Below are 25,200 nucleotides of genomic sequence, written 5' to 3'. Positions count from 1 at the left end.
CCTAACACTCCATCTTGTCTTCTCTTTCTGAGAACTCTCCTAAACCATACCCCCTCTCTCCTTTTATCCTGCTTCTCTACACCACCCAGTGCGTAGATCTTATCTGCCAATTACAACTCTGCTAACAAATTACTAACTGGCTAGCCAATAACTTGTCTGTATCTGGGTGAGTGATAGACCAGAGTGCATACTAGGGGCAATAACCAGTAGGATACAGGTTAGGCTGCAAGGACAAATATAAGTGACAATCAAGTGAACAATAAATCTCTTAAAGTCATACATTAAAGAAATAACCACCTTGCTTCTTATGGAGTGTATGATTCTGGTACACTACAACTATATTTTTTATAGAAGTATGCATAATTTGCATAATCAATACATATTTGATATTTATTCCTTCAATATTAAAATTATCAATGGAAAAACACCTACATTTAGTTTATAGTTACACAGAGATTTTAAAAGTAAGGAATGTAGAGGCATCTAATTTGCCTACAGATAATAAAGAATGTAGAAGGGCAATGGCTATGAACTATGCCTATCCTGTAACACTCCTCATAAGTACATGTAGGCAATGGGCATTCAAAGGAAATGGATCACAGAGTTCAAACACCCACCACTGAGATATAGAGCTGTGATTATTTAAATGTACTGTACACTGCAGAGGTTATAGAATGATGTCTTCAGGAGAGGATGTGTTTGATCTGAGATCCAGAGGTCACACTTGTAAGTCTAGCTTTTTCTTTGACATCCCCAGGGAGTTTTTGAAATGTCAAATGCCATTCTAGCTAGAAGAAGTTCTACATATATGAGGCACTTAAGTTAGAATTGATATTTCTTAGATACATTAAACAGCCTGAAATTAAAAACAAGATACATGATAGATAGATAGATAGATAGATAGATAGATAGATAGATAGATAGATAGATAGATAGATGTCAGGAAAGATATATGGATGATGTTTGTCATGTTACTACACTGTTTTTCATAACTGAAGTCAAAGCTCTTTGGATTTACAAGCTATGTAATAATTTGATGGGAAATGCCATTAAATGGAAAGTGCGTACAGTATACACTACGCTGACAAAAGTAGTGGGGCACCCACTAATTCTGTGTTGCCCGGAGATGGGTATATGCAAATTAGATGTGTGAGCATTAAGTATAAAGGAGAGTATCACACAGGTATATCCTAGTACAGAAATTATCAGAATGTAATGAGGCATAGAGTTGACAAACTTCCAAAAGGGTATGATGGTGGGATATCAAATGAGCAGCCAATCAGTATGGAACATTGCAGCGCTTGTGAACCTTTCAAAGTGCACCGTTAGCAAGGTTATTTGGAAATGGAAAAATATAGTGTGTGTGCAGTGTAGCCATATTTAGGGACACCTTATAAACCGACAGAACATGGACAATGAAGCCATGTATGAGCAATGAAGGCATCAGACACAATGTCTGCCAAAGCACTCACTCGGGTGGTCTCAGAGGCTATCGAAACATCTATTAGCATCAAAACCATCCATTGGGAACTGCATACGAAGTTACCATGGATGTGTGGCTGCACATGGGCCAAACATCACAGCAGTGAAAGCTTAGAGGCACCTGTGATGGTGCTTGGAGTGTTGTTCTTGGACTGTAAATGAGTTAAAGCAAGTGTTATGGACAGCTGAATCCCTGTACACCATTTTCCGATTGGATGGCCACATTTAGGTGTGACGGTTGCCTAGAGGGTCATTAATATGCATCTGCATTGTCGCAAAAGTTGAATTTGGAGGAGGTTCTATTATGGTGCGGGGATCTTTCTCCTTGGAAGGACTAAGGCCTCTTCAAACAGAGGCTAGACAGACATCTGTCTGGGATGATTTAGTGACTAATGTATTGAGCAAGAGGTTGGACCAGATGACCATGGAGGTCCCTTCGAACTCTGCAATTCTATTCTACGATTAAAAGTGAGGGCCACCCTCAATGCCAGTGGGTACGAAGACATTATGGATAATGTCGCATTACCTGCCCTGTGGCAATACTTTGGTACATCTCCATGTCTTTATCAACATGATTGAACACCATGCCATACAGCACGCAGAATTGAGGCAAGGGGTGAGGCACAGAACATCAGCAAATTTCATTGGCCAGTCCAAAGTCCAGATCTCAATCCCATCAAACATCTTTGGGATGAACTAGAAAAAAATATACATGCATGTCCTACATATGCATCATCCCCTGTATCAGGGCTCAGTCACACGGGCGTTTTTTCGCACGATTTTTTGTGCGCAAAACTGATGCGCACAAAAAATTGTGTGACCAAAGCCAGCGTCACGGCTGAAAAGAACGCTGCTAGCAGCGTTTATCAGCCCTAAGGGCACGGTCACATGGGCGTTTTACGCTCAAAAAGAGCGCTGTCTGCTATCTCCCATAATGTTCTCCCATTAAATTCAATGGAGCCAGCAATACAGCCAGCTCCATTGAAAGCAATGGGCTGCCAGCAAGCGCTGTAGTAATTTTCGGGGAAGGGCTTCAAATATAAGCCCTTCCCTGAAAATCATCCAAAAAAAGTGTAAAAAATATATACTCACCCTTTTGCAGCCGCCGGGGATCAGCCGCGTCCACCCGGATCTTCTCCTAAACTGCTTTCTGTAGTATTTTAAAATCCCCACCTGCTGAGTGGGCTGCCTCTGATTGGTCGCAGCCCCCAGCCAATCAGAGGCAGCACTCACTTACCCATTCATTTATTTATTTATACTTTTAATATGAACTTGGTAACTAAATGAAGCGTATACGATATATATACACCCTTTCACAAAAAAATCAAACATCTAGATGGAGTTGTCATTTTGCTGAAAAACTTGGCAGGCAGATATGCAGAATGATTAAAGTTTTGGTGTGATTACATGAATGGTCTTGCCACCTGAAGTCCAAAAAGTGGTTCTACCCTTGGCCCATAAAAAGGCTCTTAGAGGTTTCTTATATGTAGTAGACCTCTTTTTCCACTTAGTTGGAGCTTGTTGACCGCTATACATGCCTCTATGAAGCAATAAAAGAGATTTCTCCCAGTCAACAGAGTTTGAGAGGGGGCGCACTATTGGAATGTGAAAATCTGGTCATATCAATGAATTTCCTACCACCTAGGCCATTCTGAACGGACTGTTGACTATTGATAAACTTGATAACCTACGCTGAGGATAGATCATCAATAGTAATTTGAGTGGAAAACCTCTTTAAGTGAATTTGATATCTTTCCCTAAATTCGGTAGCCTATAGGCCAATATTGAAGACAATGAATCATACTATTTAGTTTATCTATTCTATTTATCTATTATATCTATGAATTCTAATTGACATTTTGAACAGTACGTCTCATACGCTTACTGGCTAGTAGGATGCTTATTTATGAGAGCTGTGTTTTCAAACAATGATTGCCTTCTTGCATATTCTGTTAAACTAAAAATGTGCTTATCTTTTATAGCAATCTAATATAAATAAGCCAACATGCTTTTTCTTGCACCAAACTTTGATGTATGATTTTGGTGTCATTAGATAACACACATGCTCATTAAATGTGAGTTTAATACATTCAGGGACCTGTCAGGTGGGTTGAAAGTTCCAATCTTAAGTCTATGGGTGGCGATGCTGTGCTTCAGGCATGCACTGGAATGAGTGATGAGCAACACAGCATACACTGCTAAACTGCACCATACACTGCCCAAGCAAGAATGATAGAGAGACAGACAGAGAGAGGGCGATAGAGACAGAGAGACAGTAATAGAGAGAGAGAAACAATAGAGAAACAGGAAGAGAGAGCAATAGAGAGTCAGAGTGAGTGAACAATAGAGACAGAGAGCGATAGAGAAACAGTGAGAGAAAGAGTGATAGAAACACAGAGAGAAAGCAATAGAGAGACAGAGAACGAGTAATAAACAGAAAGAGATAGATAGTGAAAAAGAGAGAGCAATAGAGAGACAGACAGAAAGAGAGCAATAGAAAAACAGAGAGAGCGATAGAGAAACAGACAGAGAGAGAGTGATACAGAAACAGAGAGAGAGCAATAAAGAGACAGACAGAAAGAGAGAACGATAGAGAGACAAATATGGTGATAGAGAGACAGAGAGAAACAGAGAGAGTGCTAGAGAGACAGAGAAACACAGAGAGAGAACGTAAAGAGACAGAGATAGCGATAAACACACAGAGAGAGCAATAGAGAGACATAGAGAGATAGCAGTAGAGAGACCGAGAGAAAGAAAAAGAGAGAATGATAGAGAGAAAGCAATAGACAGACAGAATGAGAGCGATAGACAGATAAAAGTAGAGCAATAGACAAACAGACAGAGAGAGCAATATAAATATATATAGAGAGAGTGATAGAGAGACCCAGAGAAAGTATTAGAGAGACATAGAGAGAGCGATAGAGAGACACAGACAGAGAGAGCAATAGAGACAGAAAAAGAAACAGAAAGAAAAACAGAGAAAGACAGACAAACAGAGAAAGAATTGTAGGCTTTTTATATTAGATATCTGCTCCAAATACAAAGTGACACTCTAAATAATCACCTAACCAAGCAGATTTAGAAGTTCACAACCACAGCTCTTGAAACATTTTATGTTTGCGTAGCGACCATCGGGTCAATCTACTTAATAAAATACAGAATAGTTTTACTAAAACTGCTTTTCTGAGTTGTGTGCCTAGCTTTTGCCCAACATTATTTTGTATGTTCTTTAGTTAAAGGGGTTGTCCCGCGCCGAAACTGTTTTTTTTTTTTTTTCCAACCCCCCCCCCCCCCCCCCCGTTCGGCGCGAGACAACCCCGATGCAGGGGTTAAAAAAGATCACCGGAGAGTGCTTACCTGAATCCCCGCGCTCCGGTGACTTCTTACTTACCTGATGAAGATGGCCGCCGGGATCTTCTCACTCGGTGGACCGCAGGGCTTCTGTGCGGTCCATTGCCGATTCCAGCCTCCTGATTGGCTGGAATCGGCACATGACGGGGCGGAGCTACACGGAGCCCCATTCAGAAAAGAAGAAGACCCGGACTGCGCAAGCGCGGCTAATTTGGCCATTAGACGGCGAAAATTAGTCGGCTCCATGGGAACGAGGACGCTAGCAACGGAGCAGGTAAGTGAAAAACTTCTTAGAACTTCTGTATGGCTCATAATTAATGCACAATGTACATTACAAAGTGCATTAATATGGCCATACAGAAGTGTATAGACCCACTTGCTGCCGCGGGACAACCCCTTTAATTTATTTCGTTGGGTGCTACTATGAGCCAATGTTAATCAGATATTGGATGTAGTTGTCTGTATTTTTGTCTACCTTAGGCCTCGGTCAGACAAGCGTGTTATTTTGCGTGCTTATGTGCGCAAAAAAAATTTTGTTTATTAGTACCATTGGTTTCCTATGAAGTATTCACATGTCTGTTTTTTAGAGGAGCAAAATACTTGCACCTGCAAAAGATAGGACATGTGTGCCTAGAATGCGCACCTGTAAGATCTGTGCTGTGTGTTAAAGAGAGAACTGAACTCTGTATAGGAGCAAACTGCGCATAATTACATCGTGTGAACACACTATTTTGTGCACATGTAAAAAAAAGCATGATGTTCGGTCACATGCATTTTGCAGATAGGCACGCAAAATAACACGCTCGTCTGACCGAGTCCTTAGAGTGCTGCTTATTTTTATTCTAATCGCTGAACATATGCTTGTCAGATAGATAGATTTTGCAAACAGTAAAAACAAGGTTTTAAATGCAATACAAAAAGTAAAATAATTAAGTGTCCATTTTAAAAGACTACCTTAAAAATAACAGCGCAACATTATTTGAGTAGTGTTTTTTTACATAGAAGTTTAAAATATGCACTTTATGAAGTAAGGCTTTTAAATAGCATGTGGCTGTATTTGCAATGATTTAGCTCTACAGTTTTATGTTTTAAGCATATTTAGTAGTATATATTAGAAATTTATATTGGCATCTCTTACCAGACAATAGTTCAAATTATTTCACTACAATCCCACGCTATAAATTCTAAGAATTATGTATCCTATAGCTGCTTACAAATTATCATAAATCCTTTTTATTATCCAAGACATTGCTGAGTGCAATCATGTTAGCAGAAAGCAATTTTGTTAGCATTGACTTGCCGGAAAATATTAATGATAAGATCATTTTATGATTTGACCAGCACGATTAATGATGGGACTCATTTAGGGTGCATTCACACCAGCGTGTTCTGTTGCGTACATAGTTTTGCACAAAACCAAGCGTGCCCACATATATGCACAAACATGCGTGAATGCAGGTCCGTGCAGCATTGCTTTCAATAGGGCCAGCAACCCCTGCAGTGATTTTAAGGGAAGGGCTTTAAATATAAGCCCTTCTCTGAAAATCATTCCTATCTGGTGTAAAAGTAAAAAAAATATATATACTCACCTCTCTGCCGATGCCGGGGATCAGGTATGTCTAGCTGCTTGGGTCCCGTCATTGTTATGAAGTTCTTTCAGCAGCCGCCTGCTTAAAGGGCTGCATCTGATTGGCTGAGTGCTCAGCCAATCAGAGGCAATGCTCAGCCATTCATTTAATGACAGCTGAGCACTGCCTGGGATGGGTCACAGTGCTCAGCCAATCACAGGCAGCGCTTGACTATTCATTTAATTTATTCATTGAAATGATTTAAATAGCTCTTTGTTTATTGGTACATTTTTTGTTGTCTAGAACATACTTTTGAAGTACTCAAACTTCAATGGACTGTTGTTTTGAACAGTTTTGACTCTGTGTTTATCATTGACTCTGGTATGGTATATAGAGTAGTTAGCAAATGTAGTTTTTTTCAACCCCTTAAGGGCTTAGTCACACGGGCGCATCGAAGTCCGTGTTACTGCAGGTGGGAAGCGGACGCACTTCAGTACAGACGTCTCTTTGCAGCGCCGGAAGAAAGAACATGTGACCGGCTTCATTGCTGGTCATGTGTTCTTTCTTCTGCGCTGCGGGGAGTCGTCCATCCTGAAGTACGGCCTTCGTCTTCCTGCAGTAAGGGCTCAGTCACACGGGCCCCGGTGCCCTAAGAGTTAAAGGGTTCTATTTTGGCCATAAAGACCTGACAATTCTTGTCAGGGTTTAAGTCTCCACTTTTCTAAAGCAATACATTTTTTATTTTTCTGTTGACATAGTCATATGAGGGTTTGTTTTTTGTGAGGCAAACTGTAGCTTTTATTTGTACCATTTGACCAATCAGAGGCAGCTCATTCAGCAGGCGGGGATTTTAAAGCCCCGGCTGCTGAATACTACTCAGAGCAGTTCAGAAGAACTGCCGGCAGCCGCGGCTGAACTCCGTCTGCCGGGACCAGGTGAGTATATATATATTTTTTTATTTTTACACATTTCTGGATGAATTGCAGGGAAGGGCTTATATTTTTAAGCCCTTCCCGAAAATTCATTGTGAGATTGCCCGCAGCCCATTGCTTTCAATGGAGCCGGCTGTGTTGCCGGCTCCATTGAATTCAATGCGCTGGACAGCTCCGGCCCGTTTCTAATGAAACGCGGCTAGGAGCAGTTTTTTCGGGCGATTTTTCGGCCCCGGTCACGCGATTTGCAGATGCGCATCCGTCATGCGATCCGCAAATCGTGGGAAAAAACGCCCGTGTGACTAAGGCCTGACCAATAAAAGCCCTTTTTGGAAATAAATATATTTTTCTACATTGTTGCATTTAAAGTCCCATAACTTTTTCCTTTTTCCATAGACAGAGCTCTGTGAGGGCTTGTTTTTGCATGGTGAGTTGTAGTTTTTATTGGTAAAATTCTTTTAAATAACTTTTACTGCATTTTTTGGGAGGCAAAATTAACAAAATTAGCATTTTGCTTCCATTTATAGTTTTTTTTACAGTTTTTGACGTGCAGGATAAATGGTGTGTTTAATTTATTGTACAGATCGTTACAGATACAATAATGCCAAATATGTGATTTTTAAATTTTACTCAGGTCACGTGATTACTGTGGGAGCAGGTCACAGCAACCACCGATAACTTTCTTTCTAAATAAATAAATTAGAGGGCCTTTCCAGGCAAAATACTATTGATGATGTATCTTCAGGATAGGTCAATATCAATAGTTGATCGACTGGGTTCCATCACTCGGGACCCTGGCCACTCGGGAGATCGGTCACTTGTTGTCATCACTGCATTGCATGGGGGTCTTAGTGGAAGCCTCTACTTTGACCTTTGTGTAGTAACCGTCACTTGTAACTGCAGGTGCTGCTGCCATTGATTTTAATGAGATCCCAGCCTGCAGTTACAAGCGCCAGCCACTACACAGGGGTCAGAGCAGCAGCTTCCACTCTGACCAGTGTATATTGGATTGCTGGCAGTTAGTAAGCAATCTCCTGATCAGCCAAAGTCCCGAGCAGTGAACCCCAGATGATGAACTGTTGATGACCTATCCTGTAGATAGATCATCAATCATACTTTGCAGGGAAAACACCCATAATAGTACAGCTAGTGATGGTAAGAGTATGTTTACATGGCGGATTGCACTGCAGAATTATTTGTACTGAATCTTCCTGTAAAACCCCAGCAGAAATCTGCAGATATTCTGCTGTGATTTTTCCAAGGGTCAACATGCAGATTTAGCCATGTCAGGTCTCTTTTTATCATTATTGTGAACAGAAATGCGTTGATAATGCTTAATGTGGATTTTGTATAGGTGGATTTTGTGTCTGTCAGTTTTTTGTTTTATTAGGGGGGTTGGTGGGGTGGAAAGTTCCACTGTTCTGAAAATGAAGCATTTATAGCTAAACCTACATATTGTTGGAAAAATTGGAATTTTTCTAGAGATGAGCGAACGTGTTCGTCCGAGCTTGATATTCGTGCGAATATTAGGGTGTTCGGGATGTTCGTTATTCGTAACGAACACCATGCGGTGTTCTGGTTATTTTCACTTCCTTCCCTGAGACGTTAGCGTGCTTTTCTGGCCAATTGAAAGACAGGGAAGGCATTACAACTTCCCCCTGTGACTTTCAAGCCCTATACCACCCCCCTGCAGTGAGTGGCTGGGGAGATCAGATGTCACCCGAATATAAAAGTCGGCCCCTCCCGTGGCTCGCCTCAGATGCCTTGTGAGTTAGATGAGGGACAGTGCTGCTGGTACCGGAGCTGCTGTAGGGAGAGAAATAGCAGTTAGTGTAGGCTTCAAGAACCCCAAAGGTCCTTATTAGGGCCAGTAATACCTGTGTGTTGGCTGCTGTTAGCAGTGACTTTTTTTTTTTCTCAAAATCGCCTCTGCAGAGCGTTGCACCCGGCATTAGGGACAGAAGTGTTGGATAGGCAGGGAGAGTGTTAGGAGTGAGTGTAGCCTTCAAGAACCTCAACGGTCCTTTCTAGGGCCATATTTAACCGTGTGCAGTACTGTGCTGGCTGCTGTTAGCAGTGCTGCATATTTTTTTTTTCTCAAAATCGCCTCTGCAGAGCATTGCACCCTCCATTGATACTACAGGGAAAGAATTGTGTAGGCAGGGCCACAACACAGTTATTATTCATTGAATATACGCAGTGGGTCCTTTTGGTGCAAAAAAAAGGGAAAATAAATCTATTTGTCCTGCCTCTGTCCGTCCTAAGGGCTGTGGACACGTGTGAGCTGCATGTACAACGTTAAAAAATCAGACGCACCCAGCTACGGTTTACTGCTGGCTTCGCCATTTGCTTTCCTTAATTGGGAAAAAAATACCTGCTCTGCCAGAGTTAATAACTCTGCTACCCTCAAGTTCTGTGACACATTAGCAGGGCCACAGCACAGTTATAAAACTTCTCATGTTCATTGAATATACGCAGTGGGTCCTTTTGGTGTAAAAAAAAGGGAAAAGAAATCTATTTGTCCTGCCTCTGTCCTTCCTAAGGGCTGTGGACACGTGTGAGCTGCGTGTACAACGTTAAAAAATCAGACGCACCCAGCTACGGTTTACTGCTGGCTTCGCCATTTGCTTTCCTTAATTGGGAAAAAAATACCTGCTCTGCCAGAGTTAATAACTCTGCTACCCTCAAGTTCTGTGACACATTAGCAGGGCCACAGCACAGTTATTAAACTTAGATTATTCATTCACTAGAGGCAGTGGGGCGTTTCGTTTTCAAAAAAGGGAAAAAATTATATTTGGCCTGCAGTCTTGCGCCAATTTATTTCCTGCCTGTGAAATCAAATCACTGGTAATACAGCATGCTGAGGGGTAGGGGTAGGCCTAGAGGACGTGGACGCGGCCGAGGACGCGGAGGGCCAAGTCAGGGTGTGGGCACAGGCCGAACTCCTGTTCTAGGTGTATCGCAGCCGTCTGCTGCGCGATTAGTAGACAGGCACATTTCTGGCGTCCCGACAGTCATCGCACAATTCATGGGTCCACGCGGGAGACGGTTATTAGAAAATGAGCAGTGTGAGCAGGTCCTGTCGTGGATGGCAGAAAGTGCTTCGAGCAACCTATCGTCCAGCCACAGTTCTGCGCCGTCCACTGCTGCAAATCCGAATCCTCTGTCTACTGCTCCTCCTTCCTCCCAGACTCCTCACTCCACTACAATGACACATGCTCAGGAGCGGGAACACTCCCAGGAACTGCTCTCGGGCCCCTGCTCAGATTGGGCAGCAGTGGTTCCTCTCCCACCAGAGGAGTTTATCGTCACTGATGCCCAACCATTCGAAAGTTCCCGGGGTCCGGGGGAAGAGGCTGGGGACTTCCGCCAACTGTCTTAAGAACTTTCTGTGGGTGAGGAGGACGATGACGATGAGACACAGTTGTCTTGCAGTGAGGTAGTAGTAAGGGCAGTAAGTCCGAGGGAGCAGCGCACAGAGGATTCGGAGGAAGAGCAGCAGGACGATGAGGTGACTGACCCCACCTGGTGTGCAACGCCTACACAGGACAGGTCTTCAGAGGGGGAGGCACGGGCAGCAGCAGGGCAGGTTGCAAGAGGCAGTGCGGTGGCCAGGGGTAGAGGCAGGGCCAGACCGAATAATCCACCAACTGTTTCCCAAAGCGCCCCCTCGCGCCATGCCACCCTGCAGAGGCCGAGGTGCTCTAAGGTCTGGCAGTTTTTCACAGAGACGCCTGACGACCGACGAACAGTGGTGTGCAACCTTTGTCGCGCAAAGCTCAGCCGGGGAGCCAACACCAACAGCCTCACCACCACCAGCATGCGCAGACATATGATGGCCAAGCACCCCACAAGGTGGGACGAAGGCCGTTCACCGCCTCCGGTTTGCACCCCTGCCTCTCCCCCTGTGCCCCAACCTGCCACTGAGATCCAACCCCCCTCTCAGGACACGGGCACTACCGCCTCATGGCCTGCACCCACACCCTCACCTCCGCTGTCCTCGGCCCCATCCACCAGTGTAGTTCAGCGCACAGTGTAGTTCAGCGCAACTGTTGGAGCGCAAGCGCAAGTACGCCGCCACGCACCCGCACGCTCAAACGTTAACCGTCCGCATAGCAAAATTCATCAGCCTTGAGATGCTGCCGTATAGGGTTGTGGAAACGGAGTCCTTCAAAAGTATCATGGAGGCGGCGGCCCCGCGCTACTCAGTTCCCAGTCGCCACTACTTTTCCCGATGTGCCGTCCCAGCCCTGCACGACCACGTCTCCCGCAACATTGTACGCGCCCTCACCAATGCGGTTAGTGGCAAGGTCCACTTAACTACAGACACGTGGACAAGCACAGGCGGGCAGGGCCACTACATCTCCCTGACGGCACATTGGGTGAATTTAGTGGAGGCTGGGACAGAGTCAGAGCCTGGGACCGCTCACGTCCTACCCACCCCCAGAATTGCGGGCCACAGTTTGGTGGTGGTATCTGCGGAGGTGTATGCTTCCTCCACTAAACCACCCTCCTCCTCCTCCTCCGCAACCTCTGTCTCGCAATCAAGATGTGTTAGCAGCAGCATGTCGCCAGCAGTCGGTGTCGCGCGGTGTGGCAGCACAGCAGTGGGCAAGCGTCAGCAGGCCGTGCTGAAACTACTCAGCTTAGGAGATAAGAGGCACACGGCCCACGAACTGCTGCAGGGTCTGACACAGCAGACCGACCGCTGGCTTGCGCCGCTGAGCCTCCAACCGGGCATGGTCGTGTGTGACAACGGCCGTAACCTGGTGGCGGCTCTGCAGCTCGGCAGCCTCACGCACGTGCCATGCCTGGCCCACGTCTTTAATTTGGTGGTTCAGCGCTTTCTGAAAAGCTACCCACGCTTGTCAGACCTGCTCGTAAAGGCGCGCCGTCTCTGCGCACATTTCCGCAAGTCCCACACGGACGCTGCCACCCTGCGCACCCTGCAACATCGCTTTAAGCTGCCAGTGCACCGACTGCTGTGCGACGTGCCCACACGGTGGAACTCTACGCTCCACATGTTGGCCAGGCTCTATGAACAGCGTAGAGCTATAGTCGAATACCAACTCCAACATGGGCGGCGCAGTGGGAGTCAGCCTCCTCAATTCTTTTCAGAAGAGTGGGCCTGGTTGTCCTTGGTAATTTTGAGGAGTCTACCCAGGTGGTGAGCGGCGATGCTGCAATCATTAGCGTCACCATTCCTCTGCTATGCATCTTGAGAAATTCCCTGCAAAGCATAAAGGCAGCTGCTTTGCGCTCGGAAACGGGGGCGGGGGAAGACAGTATGCCGCTGGATAGTCAGGGCACCCTCCTGTCTATTTCTCAGCGTGTACAGGAGGAGGAGGAGGAGCATGAGGAGGATGAGGAGGAGGGGGAAGAGACAGCTTGGCCCGCTGCTGACGGTACACCGGCTGATTGTCTGTCATCCTTTCAGCGTGTATGGCCTGAGGAGGAGGAGGAGGAGGAGGAGGAGGATCCTGCAAGTGATCTTCCTAGTGAAGACAGCCATGTGTTGCGTACAGGTACCCTGGCACACATGGCTGACTTCATGTTAGGATGCCTTTCTCGTGACCCTCGCGTTGCACGCATTCTGGCCACAACGGATTACTGGGTGTACACACTGCTCGACCCACGCTATAAGGAGAACCTGCCCACTCTCATTCCCGAAGAGGAAAGGGGTTCGAGAGTGTTGCTATACCACAGGACCCTTGCGGACAAGCTGATGGTAAAATTCCCAGCCGACAGCGCTAGTGGCAGAAGGCGCAGTACCGAGGACAAGGTAGCAGGGGAGGTGCGGAGATCGAGCAGCATGTACATCCCAGGCAGTGCAACAGTCTTTAAGGGCCTGGACAGCTTTATGGTTCCCCACCAAGACTGTGTCACCGCTCCCCAGTCAAGGCTGAGTCGGCGGGAGCACTGTAAAAGGATGGTGAGGGAGTACGTAGCCGATCGCACGACCGTCCTCCGTGACGCCTCTGCCACCTACAACTACTGGGTGTCGAAGCTGGACACGTGGCCTGAACTAGCGCTGTATGCCCTGGAGGTGCTTGCTTGTCCTGCGGCTAGCGTCTTGTCGGAAAGGGTGTTTAGTGCGGCTGGGGGAATCCCCGCTTGTCAACCGACAGTGCCGACAGGCTAACACTCATCAAGATGAACAAAGCCTGGATTTCCCCAGACTTCTCTTCTCCACCAGCGGACAGCAAGGATACGTAAGCAATACGTAGGCTGCACCCGCGGATGGAAGCTACGTTCTCTCTCACCATCCAAAACGGGGACATTTCTGCTTCATCAATCTGTGTCTAATATTCCTCCTCCTCCTCCTGCTCCTCCTCCTGAAACCTCACGTAATCACGCTGAACGGGCAATTTTTCTTAGGGCCACAAGGCTCACTCAAATAATTTTTCTGAACAATTTTTAAAAGTTTCAATGCGCTTAAAAGCGTTGGAACTTTAACTTGAACCAATTTTTCGTTAAACTGGGCTGCCTCCAGGCCTAGTTACCACTTAAGCCACATTAACCAAAGCGATTAATGGGTTTCACCTGCCCTCTTGGCTGGCCATGGCCAATTTTTTGGATGTACATTAGTACTGTTGATACAGCAATTTTTGTGGGCCCTCGCCTACAGTGTAATCAAATTAATTTTTAGCCCACCTGCATTACAGCTGACGTTACCTCAGCTGTGTTGGGCAATGCAATGGGATATATTTATGTACCGCCGGTGGCTTCCTGGCACCCACCCATGCTGTGGGTCCACAGAGAATTATAAATGCATCTGTTTCCACATCTAAAGAACCCCAGTCAGACTGGGGCATGCAGTGTGGGCCGAAGCCCACCTGCATTAAGCACGACATTACTACCTCAGCTGTGTTGGGCAATGCAATGGGATATTTTTATGTACCGCCGGTGGGTTCCAGGGAGCCACCCATGCTGTAGGTGCACACGGAGTGTAACCTACATGTGTCCACTTGTAAAGAACCCGAGTCTGACTGGGGCATGCAGTGTGGGCCGAAGCCCACCTGCATTAAGCTTGACATTACTACCTCAGCTGTGTTGGGCAATGCAATGGGATATTTTTATGTACCGCCGGTGGCTTCCTGGCACCCACCCATGCTGTCGGTCCACAGGGACTTCACAATAGGGGGTTGTACCTGCCTGTGTCTATGAATTAAAAAGCCCGGTCTGACTGGGGCATGCAGACACCTTGACAGAATGAATAGTGTGTGGCACATAGGTTCCACATTGCTATGCCCACGTGTGCAGCTCCTGATGGCGGTGGCACAGGATTATATTTCTCATTGCTTCTGTACAGCATTGTGGGCTGTCGCCCCGCCCCTTTTAAAGAGGGTCGCTGCCTAGCCGTGCCAACCTCTGCAGTGTGTGCCTGCTTTTCCTCTGGCAGACGCACTTATAAATAGACATGAGTGTGGCGTGGCATGAGGGCAGCTGAAGGCTGGGCAGGGACAGTTTGGTGTGCGCTGTGGACACTGGGTCGTGGGGGGGGTGGTTGGTCAGCATGTAACCCAGGAGAAGTGGCAGCGGAGTGTCATGCAGGCAGTGATTGTGCTTTGTTGGAGGTAGTGTGGTGCTTAGCTAAGGTATGCATTGCTAATGAGGGCTTTTCAGAAGTAAAAGTTGTTGGGAGGGGGGGGGGGGCACTCTTGCCGGTATTGTGGCTTAATAGTGGGACCTGTGAACTTGAGATGCAGCCCAACATGTAGCCCCTCGCCTGCCCTATCCGTTGCTGTGTCGTTCCCATCACTTTCTTGAATTGCCCAGATTTTCACACATGAAAACCTTAGCGAGCATCGGCGAAATACAAAAATGCTCCGGTCGCCCATTGACTTCAATGGGGTTCGTTATTCGAAACGAACCCTCGAACATCGCGGGAAGTTCGTTTCGAATAACGAACACCCGAGCATTTTGGTGTTCGCTCATCTTTAAATTTTTCATTTTCAAGGCCTAATGTAAACAATTTCCACACTGCATCTGTGGGGTCAAAATGCTCACTACATCCCTTGATAAATTCCTTGAGGGGAACCTGATTCCTTGTGTTGACACCTCATAGCTTCTATCAACATGAAGTGGTACGTGGAAAAAGTAATAATAAAAGAGAGGTACCAAAGTCCACAAGGTGCTCCTTTACTTTTTAGGACTGTGTTTCAGTCATACTGCTTAGTAGGGTCACATGTGAGATTTTTCTATATACTGCAGAATTGGGGCAATAAATAATGAGAATTTTTTCTCTGCTGTGTTACTGAAATGATAAAAAATCTACCAAAAAAAAAAGAAATTTTTGCTTTACTTTGCTTTAATCCTTGTGAAACCATAAATACCATTTGTAATACTTCACAAAGGGCATTTTCTTAAATGGGGTAAATGAATGGGGGGGGGGGGTTCTAGTATTTAGGCTCCTCAAAGCCACATTGAGGCCTTAGTCAGACGGGCGTTTTTTTTCGTGCGATTTGCGCATGCGCATGCGTCCGGCGATTTTTTAAAACCATTGCTTTGCAATGGTATCAGACACATGAGCTCTTTATATTGCACAGATAAAATGTGAATGTAAACAGAAAATACTAAGATAGAAGATTGAAATATTATTTTTAGATACATAAATCACACCATTGTGATGATCGTGCAAAAATGAAATTTGCTTTAGCTTTCCATTACATTAATCAAAGCTGATTTTTATGCAGTAAGATAGAACTAAAATGTACATGTTAGTTATATTACTGCTTTTTTAGTATGTTTAAAAAACAGAATGTTATACATTTATGGAAAATGTACAAATGCTGAGTAATAATGTCTTGATCATATCAGTGAAGAAACCTGAGAATATTGAAAGCCAACATATGTCAATGTTAGATGCTTGAAAAACTTGCAGATGTTATTGGTCTGCATATGTAAAGTTGTTGACAGCCTGGAAGCCTTCAGAGGTCTGATTTGATGGTAGAATTCTGGGCTTGCCTGTGACATAGGTTACGGGGCAGAGTTGACAAGGCTTAAAACCTGCATATGTCAAGATCATTAAATATCAACATTTGGAAACAGGAATGTAATAATGGAATAATGAATCCAGTAGGTTCAAGTATGAAATTACTGAAAGTTATTTCTTTTCCTTATACCTTACTAAAATCTCGATAGCCCTCATTCTGCATGCAAGCAAGATCCTTCTCAAAATCATACAGGAAAAACTGAAATCAGTAGTTGAAGTTGCACTCTCTGTTGCACAGTCAGGATTCCAGTGAGAATGTGGCATCCACAAACATATCGCAAATCTGCGATGAACCATTAGAAAAAGCTTGAGAATATCAAAAGAATATCTACATGTGCTTCATCAACTACATCATGAAGGCCTTTGACTGCATCGATCATGAAGAGCTATGGCATGCAAGAGCTCGGCATATTAGCGCATCTAGTCAAGCTTATAAAATCACTCTATACCAATGAGGAAGCCACTGTGAGAACACAGTATGGGGATACAGATTGGTTTGGGATCGGTGCCCGGCAGGGCTGCATCCTCACACTCTTCTTGTTAGCCTATATGCGGAAGTCATCATGCGGAAAATAAACCTAGACGGATTGGAAACCGAGGTGGAAATAGGTAGCAGAAACATCAACAATCTCAGTTACAGTCTCAGGCCTTAGTCAGACGGGCGTTTTCTTGCGCGATTTGCGCATGCGTCCGGCGATTTTTTTAAAACCATTGCTTTGCAATGGTATCGGACACATGAACGCTTTTTATGCGCTCGTCCGATAAATTATAGAACAGAAATCGCAGATCGCACCTATCTGCGATCTGAGATTCTCCTTCTCTTCTCTATATGCGCTCAATGGGGCCGGCGGCAGCAGCGCCGACCCCATTGAGAAGATATAGTAGACAAATCATTCTTCTCTGCCACAGCTGTAACAGCTGTGGCAGAGAAGAATGATGTTTGCCCATTGAATTCAATGGAGCCGGCAATACAGCCGGCTCCATTGAAAGCAATGGGCTGCCGGCGATCGCGGGATGAATTTTCGGGAAGGGCTTAAATATATAAGCCCTTCCCGGAAATTCATCCAGAAATGTGTAAAAACAAAAATATATATATACTCACCTTGTCCCGGCAGATGGAGTTCAGCCGCGGCTGCCGGCAGTTCTCCTGAACTGCTCAGAGTAGTATTCAGCAGCCGGGGCTTTAAAATCCTTGCCTGCTGAATGAGCTGCCTCTGATTGGTCACAGTCAGACCAATCAGAGGCAGCTCTCACTCTCACCCATTCATGAATTCATGAATGGGTGAGTGAGTGCTGCCTCTAATTGGCTCAGCGCAGGGACCAATCAGGGGCAGCTCCCACTCACACTCATTCATGAATGCATGAATGGGTGTGAGTGAGAGCTGCCTCTGATTGGTCAGGCGGTGAAAAATCAGAGGCAGCTCATTCTCTGAGCAGTTCAGGAGAACTGCCGCCGGCCGCGGCTGAACTCTGGCCCGAAAATTCATCCCGCGATCGCCCGCAGCACATTGCTTTCAATGGAGCCGGCTGTATTGTCGGCGCCATTGAATTCAATGCGCTGGACAGCTCCGGCCCGTTTCTATTGAAACGCGGCTAGAACCAGTATTTTCGGGCGATTTTTTTTGGCCCTGGTCACGAGATTTGCGGATGCGCATCTGTCATGCGATCCGCAAATCGTGGGAAAAAACTCCCGTGTGACTAAGGCCTTACAAGCGAAAATTAAAATTTTAAAAAATGCTAATTGTTTTCAAATTTTGTCCAAATGTTGGACATTTTTATAAATAAGTGCAAGACATAAAATCTACTACAAACATAAAGTACAATATGCCACAGAAAAAAACAATCTCAGAATGACTCTTCGATAAGTAATAGCATTCCAAAGTTATTACAATTTAAAGTTGAAACACGTCTGATTTGAAAAATGGGGCTTGGTCACTGCCTTGGGTAGAAAGTGGTTGATGATACCAGTGTATAGAAATACTTTTATTATTATATAGTAGAAATTACAGAGTATACAACATAAATACAATGCACATTCTTCCGCTAGAATTTTCTAGATCAATATAAGTTCTGGAAACTTAGGCATTCTCAGAATCCTTGTGACACGACTTTTTCCTTAGCTGACTCATCTCCATTTAACTATTATTAGCCTTTTCAAAGCTGTAAAATGAACAGTTAAATGTATAATTATTTTGCTATTTGCTTCTATTGGATTTTTGTTCTTTCACACTGTGCCTGCTCTTACTGATTTTCTGTGTATTGACCTGTAGATTCAATGTACTTAGTAGTGTAGTCATGCCGTAACTCATTTTTAAGGAATAGCACAAGTGAAAATGCATCTTTACAAAATATATAACTTGGAAATATAAAGATATGTAGTGAATAGAGATGAGCGAGCATACTCGTCCGAGCTTGATACACGTTCGAGTATTAGGGTGTTCGAGATGCTCGTTACTCGTAACGAGTACCACGTGATGTTCGAGTTACTTTCACTTTCTTCCCTGACAAATTTGTGCGCTTTTCTGGCCAATAGAAAGACAGGGAAGGCATTACAACTTTCCCCTGCAACGTTCAAGCCCTATACCACCCCCCTGCAGTGAGTGGCTGGCGAGATTAGGTGTCACCCGAGTATTGAAATCTGCCCTTCCCGCGGCTCGCCACAGATGCATTCTGACATTAGTTCAGGGAAAGTGCTATCATGTTGGAGCTGCTATAGGGAGAGTGTTAGGAGTATTTTAGGTTTCAAGAACCCCAACGGTCCTTCTTAAGGCCATAAATCTTCTCTATATGTGCTCAATGGGGCCGGCGGCAGCAGCGCCGACCCCATTGAGAACATATAGAAGACAAATCCTTCTTCTCTGCCACAGCTGTAACAGCTGTGGCAGAGAAGAACGATGTTTGCCCATTGAATTCAATGGAGCCAGCAATACAGCAGGTTCCACTGAAAGCAATGGGCTGCCGGCGATTGCAGGATGAATTGTCGGGAAGGGGTTAAATATATAACCCCTTCCCTGCAATTCATCCAGAAATGTGTTACAATAAAAATATATACCGGCGTATAAGGCGACGGGGCGTATAAGACAACCCCCCAACTGTCACCTTATACGCCGGCAATACAGTGGAGCAAAGAATAAAAATCACTACTTACTTCTTCTGAAGTTCTGCGGCGCTCCTGCAGGCTGTCCCTCCCTCCTGGTGTTCTGCGGTGCTCCTGCAGGCTGTTGCTCCCTCCTGGTTCCCGGCAGAGCATTGATTTCTCTACGGAGGGCTTTAAATCCCCGCCTCCAGAAACACACGTGCCTTCAGCCAATCACAGCCAATGACAATGATGTCATTGAATGGCTGTGATTGTCTGTGTTTCTGGAGGCGGGGATTTCAAGCCCTGCGTCCAGAAAGCAATACTCTGCCGTGGACCAGGAGGGAGCGACAGCCTGCAGGAGCACCGCAGAACGTCAGAAGAAGTAAGTAATGATTTTTATTCTTTGCTCCACTGTATTGCCAGCGTATAAGGTGACAGTTGGGGGTTGTCTTATACGCCCCGTCGCCTTATACGCCGGTATATATTTTTATTGTAACACATTTCTGGATGAATTGCAGGGAAGGGGTTATATATTTAACCCCTTCCCGACAATTCATCCTGCGATCGCCGGCAGCCCATTGCTTTCATTGGAACCTGCTGTATTGCTGGCTCCATTGAATTCAATGGGCAAACATCGTTCTTCTCTGCCACAGCTGTTGCAGCTATGGCAGAGGAGAACGATCTTTACGCTGACAGTGCGGGGGGGGGGGCACTCTTGCCGCTATTGTGGCTTAATAGTGGGACCTGGGAACTTGAGATGCAGCCCACCATGTAGCCCCTCGCCTGCCCTATCCGTTTCTGTGTCGTTCCCATCACTTTCTTGAATTGCCCAGATTTTCACAAACGAAAACCTTAGCGAGCATCGGCGATATACAAAAATGCTCGGGTCGCCCATTGACTTCAATGGGGTTCGTTACTCGAAACGAACCCTCGAGCATTGCGAAAATTTCGTCCCGAGTAACGAGCACCCGAGCATTTTGGTGCTCGCTCATCTCTAGTAGTGAACAAACACGTCAGGAAATATAGACATACGGAAGCATGCAAGACTGCTAAAGCACATTCAAAACTGTGGGCTCAGAGAACATTATATCCGTCACTGTTTACTACTTAGATTTTTCTACTATTATACAGATTACAATTGATGCATACATTGTAGTAGCTATGATGTATTATGAATTCATGTATACAATTGCATGTATTTATTTAACTGTATTTATTTATTGAATGTATTCATTTCTTATTATGCAGTAGCTATGATGGACCAACAACAGCATTATCATCTAAGTAGTATTAAACATTCTTTCTTTCAGCATCACCATGAACTATTTTTATGCATTTTATCTAATTTCTTCTTGAACATTTTTTTGTCTTTGTTTTGTTTTTTAAGAAATTGAGAAAGGTGGATGTGGAGATCCAGGAATTCCTGTTTATGGTAAAAGAAATGGCAGCAGTTTCTTGCATGGGGACATACTAACGTTTGAATGTCAATCAGCTTTTGAACTTGTTGGAGAAAAAACAATCACATGTCAACAAAATAACCAGTGGTCTGGAAATAAGCCAAGTTGTGTTTGTAAGTAGCTTTGCAGTATTTGTAAAGAAGAAGAATATAGCAATAACACAATATTGTAGAATATGCAATAATATACAATATCTATCTATCTATCTATCTATCTATCTATCTATCTATCTATCTATCTATCTACCTCATATCTATCTATCTATCTATATATCTAATATCTATCTATCTATCTCATATCTATCTTATCTATCTTTCTATCGATCTATACTGGAAGCTATGAACTGGTACTGGATTATGTATTTAGGCTGAGTTAGGCAAGATATATAAAAAATTTAGAACCTTAAAATCTGTTATGTTTTAGGGATTTTTTCAGTATTTCAAAATCTTCTAATATCACATTTTTGTAACTCTTCACCCCAGTTTCATGCTTTTTCAACTTTACCACACCCTCTGGGGTCATCCTTTCACCAAACTACCCAGATGAATATGGAAACAACATGAACTGTGTATGGTTAATAATATCAGAGCCAGGAAGCAGGATTCATCTCATTTTCAATGACTTTGATGTGGAGCCACAGTTTGATTATGTGGCTGTGAAGGATGAGGGAATCACGGATTTGCCTCCTCTTGGTACATTTTCAGGGAATGAAGTACCTTCTCAGATTGCAAGCAACAGTCATATTGTGCGTTTAGAATTTCAATCTGATCATTCAACAACTGGACGAGGCTTCAATATAACCTATACTAGTAAGTATCACTCTGAGCTCTAAGCTCATTATAAGTTTACTTTGATCTTCAGAAATATATTTACATGTGCACTAATGAGACAAAACCTTAAAACTAGTTAGCTCTTGAATTTGATGTGTTGAAAGGAGGAAGGACTGTACCAGAAGCAGAACCAGGAGGGACAAGTGATGAACCGGTGACAGAGTCCTAGATGCACAAAGCTCATTGATGCACATCATGATTGAAATTAGCCCATCTAGTCCAATCCCATAGAAAACCTACTGTAACACAAATTAATGAAAAAGTTAGTACTATGATAGAAAGCTGTCAGAGCATTCAGCACATTGCAGCTTGCTACATATGTGGCAGTGTATAGCACACTGGTTACAGTGTCTATGTTCACCCATGTCCACACCCATTCAATAGGCATGAGAGCAATAGAAGAAGGTGATCTCATCTTCCGTGCCACTTTTTTATATTATGGAACAAGGTGGCCTGGTCTTATGCATTACTTTTTTTTTACATTATGTTGATGACTAAAGTGCAAATGCGTTGTTTACCTGTGGAAGAGATATCACATATACCCATTTAAAACAGTAAATAATCAAGAACATAAACAATATAAACATTATTAATTAATATATTTATTTTAAAGCATTTGGTCAGAATGAATGTCATGATCCAGGAATCCCTATAAATGGAAAAAGGTTTGGTGACAGATTTCTTCTTGGAAGCTCAGTAACTTTTCATTGCGATGAAGGTTTCATCAAAACACAAGGGTCTGAATCCATCACTTGCACTATACAAGATGGCAATGTTGTGTGGAGTTCTACTGTTCCAAGATGTGAAGGTAAGATAATACTACCATAGCATATTTTAATGTCATTTCTCCTATAAAGCTACTAGATTTTGACTGAAACACCAAAAAACTCACAATTGGCGCTACGTTGAGAAACACATCCGGCAGTCTCAAATTATGTAGGATTACTCTGTATTTAAAAGGGGAATGTTCATACCCAGTTGTCAGTTTATACATACATTTCCAAGATAAATAACAAAGGAACATAATAATACAAAGTTCAAAGAAAAGATGTTGCAGCATTGGCATTTCACAGTGAATAACAAAATACTGTATTTACTAGCACAGACTTGTCAGGGCAGCTGACGTGTTGTCATTAATGGATTATTAATATTGAGTTTTTATTATTTAGCCCCATGTGGTGGACACTTAACAGCATCAAGTGGAGTTATTCTTCCTCCAGGCTGGCCTGGGTATTACAAGGACTCATTAAATTGTGAATGGATAATTGAAGCAAACACAGGACATTCAGTTAAAATTACTTTTGAAAGGTAAGAGATTCAATTAAATAGTTTGCTGTCTATTTTTTCGCCAAATATTATATTGAAGACTATTGAGGTAGATGGAATGAAGCAGCTGCAAAAATGTTGCATGTTGGTGATAATTCCTTGCCCAACAATAATTTAATCACATATCCAATTTGACTGCTTACGTTTTCTCAATCTGTTTAATCAAGTTCAACTCAGGAAACTAAGTAGATGATTAAAGACTTGCACTTGGATATTGGCAATCTTCTTTGGTGGCATCCAAGATTCCACATCTTATTCTTACATTCGAGAAATATACACCTACATTGTATTTATGTCATATTTCAGATTTTCTTCTGGTTCATTTTTGCACATCGCTGCATCCTTTTTGCTCTTGATAAGCATGATGAGTTTTAAATGTCTAAAAGAAAAGAGAATCAGCCACAGACCATCACATCCACATCTGAAATATCTGTTAAATCTGTGCTCCTTAAAGAGGACATAGCATCAAAAAGATTAATAAATAGAGATGAGCGAGCACCAGAATGCTCGAGTGCTTGTTACTCGAGTCGAACTTCCCGCGATGCTCGAGGGTTCGTTTCGAGTAACGAACCCCATTAAAGTCAATGGGCGACTCGAGCATTTTTGTATATCGCCGATGTTTGCTAAGGTTTTCATAACTGCTGTGGCAGAGAAGAACGATGTTAGCCCATTGAAGTCAATGGAGCCGGCAATACGGCCGGCTCCATTGAAAGCAATGGGCTGCCGTCGAGCGCGGGATGAATTTTTGGGAAGGGCTTAAAAATATAAGCCCTTACCTGAAAATCATCCTAAAATGTGTAAAAATAAAAAGAAATGTATACTCACCTTTCCGCTGAAGCTTGAGTTCAGCCGCGTCTGGCCGGCAGTTCTCCTGAACTGCTCTGAGTAGTATTCAGCAGCCGGGGATTTAAAATCCCCGCCTGCTGAATGAGCTGCCTCTGATTGGTCACAGCCTCACCAATTAGAGGCAGCTCTCACTCACACCCATTCATGAATTCATGAATGGGTGAGTGAGTGCTGCCTCTGATTGACAGCTGAGAGCTGCCCCTGATTGGTCCCTGCGCTGAGCCAATCAGAGGCAGCAATCACCCATTCATGCAGCAGGCATTTTAAATCCCTGACTGCTGATAGATCAGCACCACAATGCAGGAGACAGCAGGAGAAGTCACGGCTGAGCCCCGGCAGCTGAAGGGAGGTGAGTAGCTATTTTTTTATTTTTTAAACCACTTTTACTTGATTTTCAGGGAAGGGCTTATATTTAAAGCCCTTCCCTGAAATCAATTGCTGGCAGCAGAATTCTCTACCGCAGCTGACGTGTGACAGCTGCAGTAGAGAATTGAAGAATTCCTCTACTGCATCTGCCACAGATGTGGCAGATGTAGCAGCAGGGGATTCTTTTACCTATTAGGGGATGAAGGAAACATCTGCCGCATGCGGCAGATGTGTTCTTCATCCCCGCGGGGGACACAGCAGTGGCGGACAGGTAATTAATTTTTTTTTTTTTTTTACACTAAAATGTTTCTTTTTCAGGGAAGAGCTTATATGTAAAGCTCTTCCATGAAAAACAATTCAGGTGTGCTAGCAGACCATTGTCTTCAATGGAGCTGCCGGCAGCAGCAGCGGCTCCATTGAAGTGAATGCCTGCATTTTTTTTTTTTTTTGCACTAAAATTTTTCTTTTTCAGGAAAGAGCTTATAGGTAAAGTCCTTCCCTGAAAATGAATGCAGGGAGCTGGTAGACCATTGTTTTCAATGGAGCCGCCGGCAGCAGCCGCGGCTCCATTGAATACAATGCGTGCATTTCCTATGGTGCATGCATGTCCTATCTTTGCAGGCACGCACCTGCAAAGTACGGACAAGTGCACACATCATAGGGAATGCATTGTTGCAAATAGAAGCGTGTTTTTCTGTGTGCGTATGCATGCACAAAAACACGCTTGTGTGAACGCACCCTGACTCTACAGCTTTTACACATACTCAGCAGAAAGGGTGGAATGGCAGTGCTGGAGGTGCAGAAACCCTGAAGGCGTCAGTAGAGGTTGTTTTGTTTTGGTTTTTGAGTATGGGCAGCTGGATTTAAAAAAAAAAACAAACACAAAATTAACTCAGAAAAAAATCCCTTTAACATCTAGTTTTTTCACCAAGTGAGGTTACTGGTAGTCAAAGAGTTAGTCAGTGTAA

At 44.1% G+C, this 25,200-nt stretch overlaps 1 protein-coding gene across 1 annotated transcript in view; it reads left to right on the top strand.

Annotated features, from left to right (window-relative positions):
- CSMD1 (CUB and Sushi multiple domains 1) overlaps positions 1 to 25,200 on the top strand; it is a 1,401,348-nt gene that overhangs the window by 884,447 nt on the left and 491,701 nt on the right. The window contains exons 13-16 of the mRNA XM_066607269.1: positions 20,795 to 20,977; positions 21,347 to 21,673; positions 22,308 to 22,502; positions 22,864 to 23,002. Of these exons, the coding sequence (XP_066463366.1) occupies positions 20,795 to 20,977; positions 21,347 to 21,673; positions 22,308 to 22,502; positions 22,864 to 23,002 (844 nt within the window). The remainder of the gene's footprint in view (positions 1 to 20,794; positions 20,978 to 21,346; positions 21,674 to 22,307; positions 22,503 to 22,863; positions 23,003 to 25,200) is intronic.

Source organism: Eleutherodactylus coqui, chromosome 1, assembly GCF_035609145.1.
Source record: "Eleutherodactylus coqui strain aEleCoq1 chromosome 1, aEleCoq1.hap1, whole genome shotgun sequence".
Lineage (NCBI taxonomy): Eukaryota > Metazoa > Chordata > Amphibia > Anura > Eleutherodactylidae > Eleutherodactylus > Eleutherodactylus coqui.
The sequence above is the reverse complement of the archived record's forward strand: the minus strand, read 5'-3'. Positions and strand labels throughout refer to the sequence as shown.